The following is a 16,491-nucleotide window of genomic DNA, read 5'->3' as shown; positions in this document are numbered from 1 at the left end:
GGATTTTTCCCGTCCTTCATAACTGTGAAGTACAATGGGATCCTGTGTAGTTAAGGTTGGCCAAGAGCCCCTGGAATGCTGAGGGACTCCTGGAAGTGACCTGTGATTGGCTTACACTCCAGGACCATGTTAACTTTTAGGCCCATCTCAAACCTGGTTGTAATCCTTCTCTGGGGACTGTAGGCTAGTGTATGAGATGTAGTATACCATGGTGGTACCTGAAAGCAAGGGTTGTAGGCTGTGCTTCTGCAAGTCCCACAACTGATGGTATGAACCATCTTCACTCATTATTTGTATACCACATATCATGCAGATAATCTGTCTATACAAACTTTTTTTTAAAGGAAAAAATCTTTAGGTTTGGGATTTTACTTCCACAGTAGAAACTACTGTTTTGTAGATTTTCATTATTTTTATTCTGAGATTACTATTTTAGAGTGCCTAAATACCTTGTAAATCAGACTGTTTTATTTCTCATTACAATTAAAGATCACTGTAAATGCTTACTGAGACCAAAAAAATTAAAATGTATCTCTAAGTCAACTAAAACTTTTTGAGACCATCTTCTATTACATATTCCTAGGAAATATTTTGAAGTTTTGTTCAATTGATTTTGGTTTAATGTAAGTTTCTTGTTAACATAACAATTGCTATTCCTTTTAGGGAGTATATTTTCATTATATAAAATTTGGTATATAAAAGTATAGAGCAGAAAATAATGATGTATAATCCCACTACCTACAGTTAACATTTTGATGTTTGTCCTTCTGGAAGACATTTGTGCTTATAGGAGGTTAATTCAGAAGGGGGTAAAGGAAGCCAAACATGTAATACGTATTTAGTTACCCAAAGTTCAAAGTCTCTATTTTTTTTTTTCTAAAAAACTTCATAGATTAACAGTGATATGTAGGTAGCATCACTTTCTTTCTACTTTCTGTCCTTCCTCCTTTCTATCTATTCATGATGGAATTCAACCTTTTCCCCTATAGATGAAACTATATTAGAAGTTGAGTTATAAATATAAAACACAGGATTTTTGAAGGTACTGGTGAAGGAAAGGAATGCGATCTATAAGAGAGAAAATGTGCTGGAATTATGTGTCTCACAGTTGGCAGAAGAGAACTCTGTAGAGATTTGTAAAGTATACAAGTGATTCACTCTGGCAAATAGCATAATTTCCTTCAATATAGTGTCAATAACCAACTAAGATTTTCTCCTTATCTTAGTATCACTTTCCTTGTAGAAAGTATTAGAAAATGTGCTTACATTTAATAATTACCTTTAATTAACCTAGGCAAAAGGTTTTTTCTTGTATTTTCACCGGAAAAATAGGAATATTAGAAACCTGTTAATAACTACTTGTAATTGATGCTTGTGGCTTTTGTTTGTTTTATCATCTCTTCTTCAGGTCCAAATTTATCACAGCTAACAGTCAAATTGGATCTTGAAGCTTTCTCTGAAAGGGTTCATCATTATCTTTGGTTATCTGCCTGTCTTTTATTTGATCTGATTCTCAGCTGTGTAACTTCTTTCAATTCTGGTTGTTTTCTCACCATCTTTGTGTCACTGAGCTAAATCAGAGTAGCTGGCAGCAGTAGAAAGTATCTAGGTGTTTTGGCTTATGATATTTTAGAAGATGATTCCATGTTGGTATCTCTCTTTTGCATCTTGGTGCTTAATGGCATAAAATAGATGATTGAATGCTCTGACTTAGGGAATACCTATTTTTTTTTTTTTTTTTACAAGCAGTTTTAAAAATGTTTTGCTAAACAGTTAATCACCAAATTCTTGGTATTTTAAATTGCTGTTAGTTGTCCCAGTCATGTTTGCATTATGGCAGATCCAAACCTGTGTACAGAGAACAGGCTCAGCTCCTTAGTTCACCTACGGAACTGGAGTTACACAAGTGACAGGCCTTGAGCAAGTCTAGGAACCAAGGGGTTTGGGCTCAGTGGCCTGGAAGATGCATGCCAAACCAAGGATCCTGGACCGTGCCCATCTTCCCTGCTCCTTCCCCTATCTTGCCATCCAAACAACACCAACAATGAATCTCTGGGCAGAATGTGTGTCTATGTCGGGATTTTTAAAAACTAAATTAGTGTGAGTCTAGAGAGAATGGGGAGAGTTCTGGTATCAGTGTTGGTTTAGGCTGTGGAGGAGGAGGAGTCTTAGCTATGTCTTTCGAGGTTAGGCCTCTCTGAGGCCTGTCGTGCTTGATCATCTAGGAGCAGGAGGACTGCCTGGGCGAGGGCCCTTCCTCTTCTCTGGGGAACAGGAGTGTGTAATGGAGAGATGTAGGCCCTTGACATGCATAAGAAACCAGAGGGTGGGCCTCAGTGAGGTGCTTTTGGGAAGGAAGCCCAGATCTTGGAATGCTCACTTGCACCTTCTTATCCATACTGATGTGCAAAATATGAATGAAATAAAAAAGAATCAGAAAGAGAGACATTGTAGACTTCTTCAGCTGTTTTGGGAGCTGAAATCAGAATATTGTAGCAAGGTCATCCTGTTGAGTAAAATCTATAACACTATCTATTATTTATTATAAAATAAAAATTTTTAATTGAGGTATAGTTGATGTACAATATTGTATAAATTTCAGGTGTACCACATAGTGATTCACAATTTTTAAAGGTTATATTTCATTTATAGTTATTATAAAATATATTTCCTGTGTTGTACAATCTATACAATAGATATATAGCTTATCGGTTTATCTATTTATTTATTTATTTAACACATGACATCCCTAGGTTAGTTTGTTTATTGGATCTATACTTTTTTTTTTAATTGACATACAGTTAATTTACAATGTTGTGTTAGTTTCTGGTGTACAGCAAAGTGATTCAGTTATATATATGCGTATATACATATGTATATACACATATATATATTCTTTTCATATTCTTTTTCATTATAGCTTATTACAAGATACAGAATACAGTTCCCTGTGCAAAAGAGTAGGACTTGTTGTTTACCTATTTTATATATATTAGTTTGTATCTGGTAATCCCAAGCTCCTAATTTATCCCCTCCCCTCTTCCCCCTCTGGTAACTATAAGTTTGTTTTCTGTCTGTGAGTCTGTTTCTGTTTTGTAAATAAGTTCATATTTTGGATTCCACATATAAGTGATATCATATGATATTTGTCTTTCTCTGTTTGACTTACTTCAATTAGTATGATATTCTCTAGGTCCATCTATGTTGCTGCAAATGGCATTATTTCATTCTTATGGCTGAGTAGTAGTCTGGTGTGTGTGTGTGTGTGTGTGTGTGTGTGTGTGTGTGTGTGTGTGTGTGTGTGTGTGTGTGTGTGTGTGTATATACACACACATACACACACCAAATCTTCTTTATCCATTCATCTGTTGATGGACATTTAGGTTGCTTCCATGTCTTGGCTACTGTAAATAGTGCTGCTATGAATATTGGGGGTGCATGTATCTTTTCCAGTTAGAATTTTCTTCGGCATTATGCCCAGGAGTGGGATTGCTGGATCATATGGTAACTCTATTTTTGTTTTTTTAAGGAGCCTCCATACTGTTCTCCATAGTGGCTGCACCATTTTACATTCCCACCAACAGTGTAGAAGGGTTCCTTTTTCTCCACATCCTCTCCAGCATTTATTATTTGTAGACTTTTTTGATGATTGCCATTCTGACTGGTGTGAGGTGATACCTCACTGTAGTTTTGATTTGCATTTCTCTAATAATTAGCAGTGTTGAGCAACTTTTCATGTGCTTATTGGCCATCTGTATGTCTTCTTTGGAGAAATGTCTATTTAGGTCTTATGCCCATTTTTTTGATTTTTTTTTTTTTGACATTGAATTGTATGAGCTGTTTGTATATTTTGGAAATTAAGCCCTGTCTGTCACATTGTTTGCAAATATTTTCTCCCAGTTTGGAGGTTATCTTTTCATTTTGTTTATGGTTTTCTTTGCTGTGCAAAAGCTTATAAGTTTGATTAGGTTCCATGTATTTATTTTTCCTTTTATTTCTTTTGCCTTGGGAAACTGACCTAAGAAAACATTGGTACGATTTATGTCAGAGAATGTTTTGCCTATGCTCTCTTCTAAGAGTTTTCTGGTGTCATGTCTTTTTATTTTTATTTTTTTCCACAGACACACACTGTATTTTATTTTTACAAGATGGTGTCATGTCTTATACTTAAGTCTTTAAGCCATTTTGAGTTGATTTTTGTGTATGGTGTGAGGGTGTGTTCTAACTTCATTGATTTACATGCAGCTGTCCAGCTTTCCCAACACCACTTGCTGAAGAGACTGTCTTTTCTCCATTGTATATTTTTGCCTCCTTCGTCAAAGATTAATTGACCGTAGATGTGTGGGTTTATTTCTGAGCTCTCTTCTGTTCCATTGATCCATATGTCTGTTTTTGTACCAGTACCATGCCGTTTTGATTACTGTAGCTTTATAGTGTTGTCTGAAGTCTGGGAGGGTTATGCCTCCTGCTTTGTTCTTTTTCCTCAGGATTGCTTTGGCAATTCTGGGTCTTTTATGGTTCCATATAAATTTTAGAATTATTTGTTCTAGTTTTGTGAAAAATGTCATGGGTAATTTGATAGGGATTGATTAAATCTGTAAATTGCTTTGGGTAGTATGGCCATTTTAACAATATTAATTCTTCCAATCCAAGAACATGGGATATCTTTCCATTTGTTTAAATCATCTTCCATTTCCTTTATCAGTGTTTTACAGTTCTCAGTATATGAGCCTTTTACCTCCTTGGTCAGGCTTATTCCTAAGTTTTTTATTTTTTTGATACGATTTTAAAAAGGATTGTTTTTTTTACTTTCCCTTTCTGATATTTCATTGTTAGTGTAAAGAAATGCAACTGATTTCTGTATGTTAATCTTGTATCCTGCTACCTTGCTGAATTTGTTTATCAGTTCTAGTAGTTTTTGTGTGGAATTTTTAGGGTTTTCTGTATTTAGTATCATGTCATCTGCATATAATGACAATTTTACCTCTTCCCTTCTAATGTGGATACCTTTTATTTCTTTTTCTTGTCTGAATGCTGAGTAGACTTCCAGTACTATGTTGAATAGGAGTGGGCATCCTTGTCTTGTTCCAGATTTTATCAGGAAGGCTTTCAGCTTTTCACCATTGAATATTATGTTGGCTGTGGGTTTGTCATAAGTAGCTTTTACTAAGTTGAGGTATGTTCCTTGTATACCCACTTTGGTAAGAGTGTTGTAATTTGTAAGGTATATATTCTAAAACCTTCAAAGATCTCTAAGTCCAAATGTATGTTCTCATCTAACACCTTTCCCTCCCCCATTAAATTCTGTAAAGTATAACTGAAATTTTTTGGACTTTTTCAGTGTATGAATGATTATATAAATACTGAGCTAAAATAATTCATAAAGCTTTTAAAATACATTCCACCACGAAAAGAAAATACATATAGCTTGTTTCTTCATTTCATTTAGATTACCCATGACCTGACAGGTATCTGTAAACCTAAGGTGACGGTGGTGGATGACGATCCTTCCTCAGGAGCCATTTGTAGACCATGACTTGAGCCACTGTGGAATGGGGAGTTTCACTCCTTTACCCCAAATTTCTGTATTCTTGCTAAGAACATCCCCCTTTTTAGCCCTCTTTTCTTTTACCAGCACTAGTTATTAGCTTTCCACAGAAAAAAAGTTTTATTGCTTCCTAAGAGTCAGGGCTGTGAAGCAGCACGTAAAACCAAGTGAGTGAGAGGGCAGGTAGACAGCCCTTCATTAGAAGGGCCTTCATTAGCTAACAGACTTATTCCACACTGAAGTATTAAGATGCGTGAGTCCAGTTTTATTCCTGAGCAAGACTAGTACATATAGTGGTCCTTACACTTACTTGTGAAGAATTAAAATCATGTCTGTTGAATGCCAGAGGTTTGCTTTTCTTTAGTCTTTCCTTTCTGCTCTCTGACCCCCGCCCCTTATTCTCTCCCTGCTCCCTCCCTGCCTGCCTTCCTCCCTCTCTTTTTCTACCTTTCTTTTTAACTATACAAATAATACATAAAAACACATTTGTAATATGTGTGTACCAATAAGAACAGAGCCTTTGTTCTTCATGCCTTACTTTTAGTACCTTGTACATTGTCTAACACCCGTAGAAGAAACTTAACAATGAAGTGAGTGAATGAAGCATAAAAAGTAAAAAGGTCTCCTTCTCACTCTTACTCCTTCCCAGGTAACCGTCATAGTCATGTTATTATTTTTTAGTTTAGTTGGCAAGATTCTCTTCTGTGGACAGTGGGAGTGACTTAATTTTCTCTTTGGAGTAGGGCTTGGCTAAGCAGAATGCATGGTTTTGCTTACATGTGTGTAGCTTTTCCTTGATCCTAAATTGGGAGTTTCCTGACACTCTTAGGGAGAGTGATGCAATCATAGCTCCTTCGCAGTAGCAGAGAAAGCACATTCAAGAGGCTGAAGCTGGATGAGTGGAATTACCTTCGTGGATGACTGGTCTCAGTCATATATGAGACAATTAAAACTTTCTAAAATGTAACTTTAACATAAAACTCTAAGTATTGTATAGAGAGCAATGAAGGCAAATTTTTAATAGTTTTTCCAGTTACCCAGCCTGTTTCTGGGAGACTTAATCCTTCTGTCAAAAACATTTAAGGGAAAAGATTTTAATTTTAACGTTTATTCACAACAATTACGGCAATAAACATTTTATAAATAAATTATAGCAAACTAATTAGAATACTTTTTAAAATTTAATTTGATTGTCGTTTAATTCATATGACAGAACCTTTGATGAATTCAGGTTTTTGAAAGGTAATTAGAGTGTGCGTTCCCTTCCCCCACCCCAACCAATATGCAATTGTTTTAAAATTCAGTTTTCTTCCTTTGTTGACTACAGTCTTTATTTGAATCTAAAGGCCTTAACCATATAACTTCCAACCACTTAACTTCCTTATATTATTCTACATTGATTCACATTTCAAATATCTCTGTTATGTAAACTTCTTCAATGATGAAAAGCTATTATTGATTTGACTATTTTGAAGATCATATTCTTTATAACAAGGGCATCTCAAAAAATCAAGGATTTAAAATTTTATTCTGAGTGATAGGTAATATATAATATATTGGGTTGGCCAAAAAGTTCGTTTGGGTCTTCCATATCTTACAGAAAAACCCGAACGAATTTTTGGCCAACCCAATAGAATAAGTACCACAGTAACTTGGAAACTATAAAAATGTCTGCATTTATTTGGTTTATTTTATTCTCATCTTGTGAAGAAAAAAATGACAGACATTTGTTTCTTCCTATTTTCCCAGCTATTGACCTAAAAAATGGTTCTGGAAAAGTGTATCAAGGCGCTGCAAAAGATTCTGCTGATGTAACCATCACGCTTTCAGATGAAGATTTCATGGAAGTAGTCTTGGGCAAGCTTGATCCTCAGAAGGTAAAGTTCTTAAAATGTTCATTTATTTGTCATTATTGCTTCCTGTTTGACAATTGCAGTTTTTGGCTGACTCCAAAATTCTGATTTATCAGACATATCTTGCAGCTCTGAGGAAAGACAGAGTTGATAGCGCTGTTCAAATTGACAGGTCATATATTTTTCTAATGTAGTTTTTCAACTGATACTTTTTAAAACTAAATTTTTGGGTGGAATTCTTCTTTAGCAGATAAACAGTGTAAAACCCACATCTAGACCTTTTAATATATTGTTAGTTCAGAGTTGAAAAACCATATGGTATTTCATAAAATTAGACATTCTTTCCTGATATATAAAATTAAGAACTTGTCTTAATCGTCATTGAAAACTGGAAATAGAAGGATGGAACATAATAGCCAGTGTCTTACTGAAGATAGAACATTTAGAGACATTTCAGTGGAAAATCATGATTAAAACAAGAGTGCCTTTGCTGGCCATTATGAGGTAATATTGTTCTGAAACCTATTGCTAGTCCACAAACACACAAAATTAGATGTAGCAATTAGAATGGAGTAGAAAATTTGAATGATTATGTAGCTAGAAATCCCACAAGAATCAACTGATTGATTCTTAGACCAGAAGAGTTCAAACAAATGGTTGAATGCACAATGATGATTTAAAAGTAGCTTTCACATAACAGCAAAACCAACTAGAGGATATAATTTTAAAAATTTGTTTGTAATCACTACCCAAACTGCAAAGTACCAATGACTACCCTAACAAGAAAAAGCATAGGGCTTATTTGCAGAAAACTATACAACTTTACAAGGAACGGAGCAATTTGAATAAGGGAGAAAATGTTCAATTTTCCTGGATAAAAAGACTAATTTTAAAAGAATTGTAAAGTAGTATAGTGGTGAAAAATACATTCTTTGGCATCAGATAAATCTAAGTTTGAATCTTAGCTCTGCCACCTACTCTCTAAGCCTTAATTTTCTCATTGTAAAATGAATTGTGATAATCCCAAAGGATTGTTATGATAACTAAATCCAATAATATACATGAAGAGCTTAGAATAATGCGTGGTACTGAGTGAGCCCTCAGTTAATTCCTTCCCGGGAATTTGTTTAGTACCTCCTTTAATTCAGGTGCTAGGTGTGGCTGAACAAGACAGTGCCCCTTCTGGGTAGAGCTTAGTTCTAGAGGGAAATGGAAAAGAAGTATAATTTCAGATATGAAGAAAAATAAGTCAGACTAATGGGTTATAGCAGTGGTTGGCAAACTTTTTCTGTGCAAGGTCCCCTAGTAAATATATTCTAAGCTTTGCAGGTCAGATGGTTTCTGTTGCATCTACTCAGTTCTGCCATTGTAGAGTTAAAGTAGCCATGGATAATATGTAAACAAATGGATGTGGCTGAGTTCCAGTAAAACTTTGTTCACAGAAACAGGCAGCCTACTGGTTTTGGCCCGTAGGCTGTAGTTTGCCAACCCTTGGATTGGAGTGTGACAGGATAGAAGAACTATTTTAGATTGGATTGTCCAAAAAGGCTTGCTAGAGATCTGAACAAAGTGAGGGAAGGAGCCATAAGGCTAAAGAAACAACTAGCACAAAGGCTGGAGGCCCCGGTAGCTCAGCTTATTGGATACTCTAACTGTGAGGAGGCCAGTGGGGAGAGAGGCAGGAGGCGAACAGGGAGAGGTAGGCATGGCTTAGATCACACAGGACCTTGTAGATGTTGGCAAGACAGTGTAGATCTTGTGTGATAGGAAGCTATTGAGCTGTGGAGTGACATCTGATTTTTAAAGGTCATTGTGGCTGCTGAGTGGCTAATTAAGAGTTCTTTTTTAAGATATATTTGAGGTGCTTATATATAAAGATTAAATGTAGGGTTTACAGAAACATTTATATAATTGCTAGGAATATCAGACCTTTGGGGGGGAATGGATTATTCAGTGAATGGTACTGAGCAGTTGCATAGGAAATGGTAGTGCTTTATGTCATTCCATATACCTTAGTCAGTACCATACAGGATGGAATTAAATGTAAAAAAATTAAAGCAGAAGCAAAACTTGATGAAAACCTAGGTGTTTATTATTCTTAGTGACAGTCCTTAGAGAAGTTCTAATTTAATATTAGGGGTTTTCTAAACTCCTTTGGCTCAATTACATTCTGCCTCACCTCAGTGCTATCTGTGCTATCTATCATCACTCTTCTTCAGTTATCAAAGACCTTATATCCCAGTGTACAGTCTCTCTCTCTCTCTCTCTCTCTCTCTCTGTCTCTCTCTCTGCATCAACTCTCGTCAACCTTGATGGCTTCCTTCAGGATTTGTAAAAGTGACTTCTCTAACAGATGACTCTTAGTTTATTGATATTATTTCTAATTATCTTTTACTCCATTCTACATCAGCTTTTGTCTTTATTGGCAGCATAAAATGTACAACTTCCAACAAAACATCCCCATTTTCCAACACCCTCACCTACAGTTTCATTAACTTGTTTTGTTATTCCTGCTACTGCTGTTGAGCTTCACAGAGACCTCCGGTTTGTTGACAACACCACTTTCTATCCATCAGCTCCCTTCTGTCTTCTCTTCTTGTTCAGCTTAGATTCCATGGTCCATCAGAGTATCTCCCTTGAAAATACCCTCACCTCCCTTGTACCTCTCTCATCTCATTTGCCTGGAAAACTCCACCCTATTTTAACCCTACTCTCTGCCATCTTTGCATCTGTACCTGAATAGATGAAGACGCCAGGAGAAAAGCCATACAACTAGACAAATTGGCTTCCCTTTAAAATTTTGATTACAAGTCTCAAATAGTCTCTACACACTGTCTAGCAATCTAACTGTGATTTTCCACTAAGCCTCCATTCCTGTTGTCTGAGATGAGTATTTCATACCTGTCTTCTCAAAACTCCCCCATGCCTACCTCTCTTTCATTTTCAGCTGATGACCTTTCTCATGTTCTTTGGGAGAAAAAAAAGACTTTCAAATGAAAATATTCACCTTCCCATCACCAGATCTATTTTGTCAGCATCTGCACCTGTCTTCTTTTCTTCCTATACATTACATTGAAGGAAGTCTCCCTCTTCCTGTCAAAGACTTCTTCACTTCTCATCCAGGTATCTACTCAAAGTCATTGCTTCTTCTTCTTTCCACTTTTTTCTGTACCATTCTCTCCCATTCTACTACATAATTGTCCCACAGCATAGAGGCAAGCTAACATCTTGATTTTAAAGCAAACACTGTCTCTTGATATCAGATCCCCATCCAGCATGCCATATCATTTCTCTGTTTCTTTTCACAAAAGAATTGTCTAAACCAGCACTGTTGAATAGACATATAATGTGAGCCACATAAGTAATTAAAAATTTTCTAGTAGCCACAATTAAAAAGGTTAAGAATAAACTCAAAATGGCTTAAAGACTTGAACATAAGACATGACACCATAAAACTCCTAGAAGAGATCATGGGCAAAACATTCTCGGACATAAATTGTTCCAATGTTTTCTTAGGTCAGTCTCCCAAGACAATAGAAATAAAAACAAAAATAAACAAATGGGACCTAATCAAACTTACAAGCTTTTGCACAGCAAAGGAAACCATAAACAAAACGAAAAGACAACCTACAGAATGGGAGAAAATATTTGCAAATGATGCAAGTGACAAGGACTTAATTTCCAAAATATGCAAACAGCTCATACAACTCAACAACAAAAACCAAACAACCCAATGGAGAAATGAGCAGAAGACCTAAATAGACAGTTCTCCAAAGAAGAAATACAGATGTCCAACAGGCACATGAAAAGGTACTCCACATTGCTAACTATGAGAGAAATGCAAATCAAAACTACAATGAGGTATCACCTCACCCTGGTCAGAATGGCCATCATTAAAAAGTCTATAATTAACAAATGTTGGAGAGGGTGTGGCGAAAAGGGAACCCTCCTACACTGTTGGTGGGAATGTAAGTTGGTGCAGCCACTGTGGAAAACAGTATGGAAGTTGCTTATAAAACTAAAAATAGAATTACCTTATGATCCAGCAATCGCACTCCTGGGCATATATCCCGACAAAACTATAATTCAAAAAGATTCATGCACCCTTATGTTCATAGCAGCACTATTTACAATAGCCAAGACATGGAAACAACCTAAATGTCCATTGACAAATGAATGGATAAAGAAGATGTGGTGTATACAATGGAATACTACTCAACCATAAAAAAGAATGAAATAATGCATTTGCAGCAACATGGCTGCAACTAGAGATTATCATACTAAAGTGAAGTAAGTCAGAAAGAGAAAGAAAAATACCATATGATGTCACTTATATGTGGAATCTAAAATATGACACGAATGAACCTACCTATGAAATAGAAACAGAATCACGGACATAGAGAACAGACTGGTGGTTGCCAAGGGGGAGGGGGTTGGGGGAGGGGTGGAGTGGGAGGTTGGGGTTAGCAGATGTAAGCTATTATATATAGAATGGATAAACAACAAAGTCCTACTGTATAGCACAGAGAACTGTATTCAATATCCTATGATAAACTGTAATGGAAAAGAATATATAAAAAAAGAATGTATATATATGTATAACTGAATCACTTTGCTGTACAGCAGAAATTAACACAATACTGTAAATCAACTATACTTTAATAAAAAAATAAAAATAAAAAAGATTAAAAAGAAACAGGTAAAATTAATATATTTTATTTAACCCAATACATTCAAATATTTTAACATGTACAATATTAAATATTAATGGGATATTTTATATCCTTTAAAAAAATCTTTAAAATCCAGTGTGTATTTTATACTTATAATACATCTCAGCCAGGGCTAATCATATTTCAAGTATTCAGTAGCCACATGGGCTAGTGGCTGCTTTAGTGGGCAGCAAAGGTTTAAACATTCTGTCTTGACTGCTCTTCTGCCTTCTCTTATCTGACTTCCACATCTGTTACTCCACTGATAATGTTTTTGTGAAGTTCTTGTGATGACCTATATTGCTAAATCCAGTAAATATTTCTCTATCTACATCTTTCTCAGCCTTTCAGTAGCATTCAACTCAGTTAACCGCCAACTTCTTGAAATAATCTTATCCCTTGGCTTTCATGATGCCTTATTCTCCTGTTTTGCTTCCTCCACCTTTGGCTCTTCCTAATCTCCTTTGGTGTCTTCCTCTTTTACCCCCAGCTGTTGAGTTCTGGTGTTTCTCAGGGCTCCTCTCTAATTAACACTCTTCTTAAAAGAGTCCACCCATCCTGTGGTATTTAGAGCCGTCTACCTGTTGACAGCTTGCAGACTTCAATGTCTCACTCAGTCATCTTCTCTGAGTCCCGTAGTGGTATAACCAGCTCTTCACTTGTGTCTCTCATGGCGCATCTTACTGTGCCCAACCTAGAGCTTGTGATTTAGTTTTCTCCCCCATTCTTTTTGTTTTCAGGAGACGGCACCATGATCTGTCTACCCAAACTAGTACGCTCCGTAATGTAAGAATCGTCTTGGCTTCCTTCTTTACCTCTGTGTCCTTTCTATCCGTAATCCTGCTTGTTCTTTCTCCAGAACGTATCTTGAGTTCTTTTTCTTCTCTTCATCACTAGGGTTATCATCATGATCCAAGCCTCCGTCATCTCTCACCTGGCTTCCTGACTGGGCTTAGTGCTTTTAGTCTTGCTTTTCCACCAATCTGTTCTCCATACAGGAGCTGGAGTAATCTTTTAAACATGTGAATCAGATTATAGGTCATTCCACCTGATAAAAACCTCCAAGATTTACTTTTGCACTTGGATAAAATCCAAACTACATATTATTACATGGTATGTGAAGTTTCCCTTGCTTATCTTCCCAGCTTCATCCTGCACTGCTTGCCTCATCACTTACAATGCTAACTCAACTTACATTGCCTCTCCTCTTAGTTCCTTCCCATCGATTTTTACCCCTTCAATGTCTATTTATTTGACTCTTCTGGAATTTCTATTCCCATCTTTTTGCATGGCTGGCTTTGTTTCATCCAAAGTAGTTCCCTCCTATTATATTATCTAAGTAGCCTCCTTCATAGCATTTAAAACAGGCTTTAATTACTTGTTTACATTTTACTTTTTGACTCCCCTACTGTAATGTTAGCTCCCTGAGAACAGGGAGAGATGTCTCTTTCCTAGCATAGAATATTGCCTAGTGTACTGTAGATGCTCAATTAATACTTGAGTAGATTAAAGCAAGGATAGAAATAAGGAACATAAGCTCAATAGCAGTAGTTTAGGCTATGTAGAAATTAAAAACTTCTGCATGTCAGACTCCATAAGATATTCCATAAACCTGGGGAAAAATAAAATGATGATACATCGTATATTGGTGTTAATAACTTATAAAACTTCTGGACAAAACTAAGACCTCAATATAAAAAATGGGCAAAAGACATGAACCAGTAATTAATGAAAGAAATAGGTATGACTAACATACATGAGAAAAACTATTAATTTTTCCCATTATCTAAAACATGCAAATTAAAGCATGTCATTTTTGCCTCAGATTTTCAAAGATTAAGAAAACCATATTATTAAGGTTGGGATAAGAGGATTCACATGTAGCTAGAAGGAATATTAATTTAACAGTCTTTCTGGAAAGCACTATTGCAGAGTTTCACTGACTTTCTTCCTTTATGGCCACTTACTGTCTCAGCACTTTTTGCGTGGCACTCCTAGGCCAAAAGAAATACCTAATGGTTCAGTTTATGAAGTAGTTAGATCCAAACAAGAGTAGTTTTCCTGTTGTGTTTGACCAATGTCACTATGTTTCCTTCAAAAATTTTAAATATTCTGTAGTGTCTGTTGGAGTTTGGCGTGGTACCCCAGTGCACTGAGGTGCGCAGTTTGAAAACTGTGGTGATATGGAAGCATGGTCAAGAAACTTATTTAAGAAATGCCATGATTTAGTAATTCTTCTTCTAGGAATCTATCCTAAGAAAACAGTTAGATAGGAACAAAGATTTATGTACACAATTCTTCCACTCAAATAACAACCATCAAATATTGGTATATTTACTTCAAGGAAGTTGGTGTTTTTATTTTAGGTTGTAAGTCCCTTTCAGACTGTAGCACCTGGCAAGCCCATCTAAGAACTGACTCTGCAGGAGTCGCAGACCATCATTTCTGTAACTGCACAGTGAAAGCTGTCTTCGTTTTAAAATTCCAGTCTCTAGTTTGAATGCTTAGCACTTGAACCTGATTGAATGAAATTCTCCTGCATTATTTTTGGGATAAAAAGTTGAAGCAGTTTTTGCTTTTCCTCCAGTTGGTAAGGATTCGCTTCTGAAATTAAGTTGCTGCTAGTTAATAAGCAGGAGACATTATTAAGCAGAGAACACCCGTGTTTAGTCCTGGCCCACTTTTTGTTGGCTCTGTGGCCTTGAGCTGGTTTTTAAGCTTTTTGAATTTCTTTTCTGCTGATATGCCCACTTCAGGTTGATGGCTGTGCTTCTCAAGTGATATTTTACTTGTGAGGCTGCTTTGTAATGTTACGTATACATGGATATTACTATTTTTTCAATCTAGCTAAAAATCTAGAGACTTCTTTTTCACTTCATATTCCGTATGTTATTTTCTCAGTAAGCTATATTGTGTTTCATCATTTTTATTTTACTGATAGGGAACTTGACACCAGGGGAGAACTTGCACAAGTTTCTATTGTCAGGTCAGGAAAGAAGTGGTACAGGAGCTCTTAGTGTTTTAACATTATAGTCTTTTGCATGGTAATAATGAGCTTAATAGCTCCTTCCACATGTCAAATGCCAAGCTAAGCACTTTTCACACTGTTTCATTTAACTCACACAACAAAGCTGCTATTTAGGTGCTGTTGTCATGCCCTTTGTAGATAAGGAGGCCAGAGCTCAGAGAGGTTAAGTAATTTGTCCAAGCTCACCTTGCATTTAATGGCAGAGCCTAGATTTTAACCCAGGCATTCTGATGCTACAGCCCAGGATCTATTCACTACTTTGTTACACTGTCTTATTTTGCCATTATATGGCCTTCTGTTTCATGAAGATATAATAAATCTTTTAAATCTTTTAAAAGTTCTGAACTGAATGTTTTTATTGTTAGTAATACAGTAAAGCCTTTTATTCATATGGTCTCAAATTCACATTTAAGAACATAGACTAAAGCCAGAAGCATAGGTTGAAGCAGAATTCCCAGATCTGTCAATTCAGATAAATTATTCTATCGTTTTCTAAAATACACAAGGAGTCTTTATTTTTTCTTAGATATCTAAAAATATGGGTGTTACTATAATCATTAAACTATCATTGCTGGATAAAAGTTGCCTTTGTTGTCCAGAGTTATTAACTCAATTGTATTCAGTCTCAGCAATGATCTTTTTAAAAAAGAAATACAATGTGACATGGTAAAGGTTGGTTCTCTCTTTCCCTCTCTCCTTTCCAGGCATTCTTTAGTGGCAGACTGAAGGCCAGAGGGAACATCATGTTGAGCCAGAAGCTTCAGATGATTCTTAAAGAATATGCCAAGCTCTGAAGGACATACTATGTTATTAATTACAATAGAAAAATTAAATACTCTCTTCAACTAAATATGCAAAAGTGATTTAGCAAAAATGGTCAAAATTAAGATACAGGGGAAATTGCCTAACATTTTCAGATTACAGATCACTTTTCAGATGTTCATTTTCTACTAATTTTTCATGTTATTACTTTTACAAGGAACTGTAAGCTGGCACATGATTATCCTTCTGTTCTTAGACCTATGTCTTCATAATAAAAAAAGTTTTGCTCAAGTCCAATTTTTTTAGAATTATGATGGCATTTATAAGTTGTAAGGAAAATGAAATGAGTAGAGGCCACTTTGATGCCTTTTACAGTTTGTTTTGTTATTTTCTCTTCTCTTTATTGATATCCCAATTTTAACATGAATTTTCATATATTTATTCATTTTCATACTTTGCTATGATAGATAGTGTTCTGTTTTAAGGCAAGATAAAGGTCTTTGTGTTTTCAAATAGTTTTCTTTCTTCTCCCTTCGCTTTTGCTGGAAATTCTTTACTTTCATAGAATGCTTGGAAGTCTACCAAATA

General features: G+C 35.8%; 1 protein-coding gene across 1 annotated transcript in view; it reads left to right on the top strand.

Annotated features, from left to right (window-relative positions):
* The window catches only part of LOC130707142 (peroxisomal multifunctional enzyme type 2-like), a 46,805-nt gene extending 30,611 nt beyond the window's left edge, over positions 1-16,194 (top strand). Inside the window, exons 10-11 of the mRNA XM_057540371.1 lie at positions 7,298-7,425; positions 15,846-16,194. Coding sequence (XP_057396354.1) covers positions 7,298-7,425; positions 15,846-15,935 — 218 coding nt within the window. The 3' untranslated portion in view covers positions 15,936-16,194. The remainder of the gene's footprint in view (positions 1-7,297; positions 7,426-15,845) is intronic.
* The last annotated feature ends 297 nt before the right edge of the window (positions 16,195-16,491 follow it).

Source organism: Balaenoptera acutorostrata, chromosome 2 (genome assembly GCF_949987535.1).
Source record: "Balaenoptera acutorostrata chromosome 2, mBalAcu1.1, whole genome shotgun sequence".
In the NCBI taxonomy this organism is placed as follows: Eukaryota; Metazoa; Chordata; class Mammalia; order Artiodactyla; family Balaenopteridae; genus Balaenoptera; species Balaenoptera acutorostrata.
Note: the sequence above shows the minus strand (reverse complement) of the source record. Positions and strands in the feature narration are given on the sequence as shown.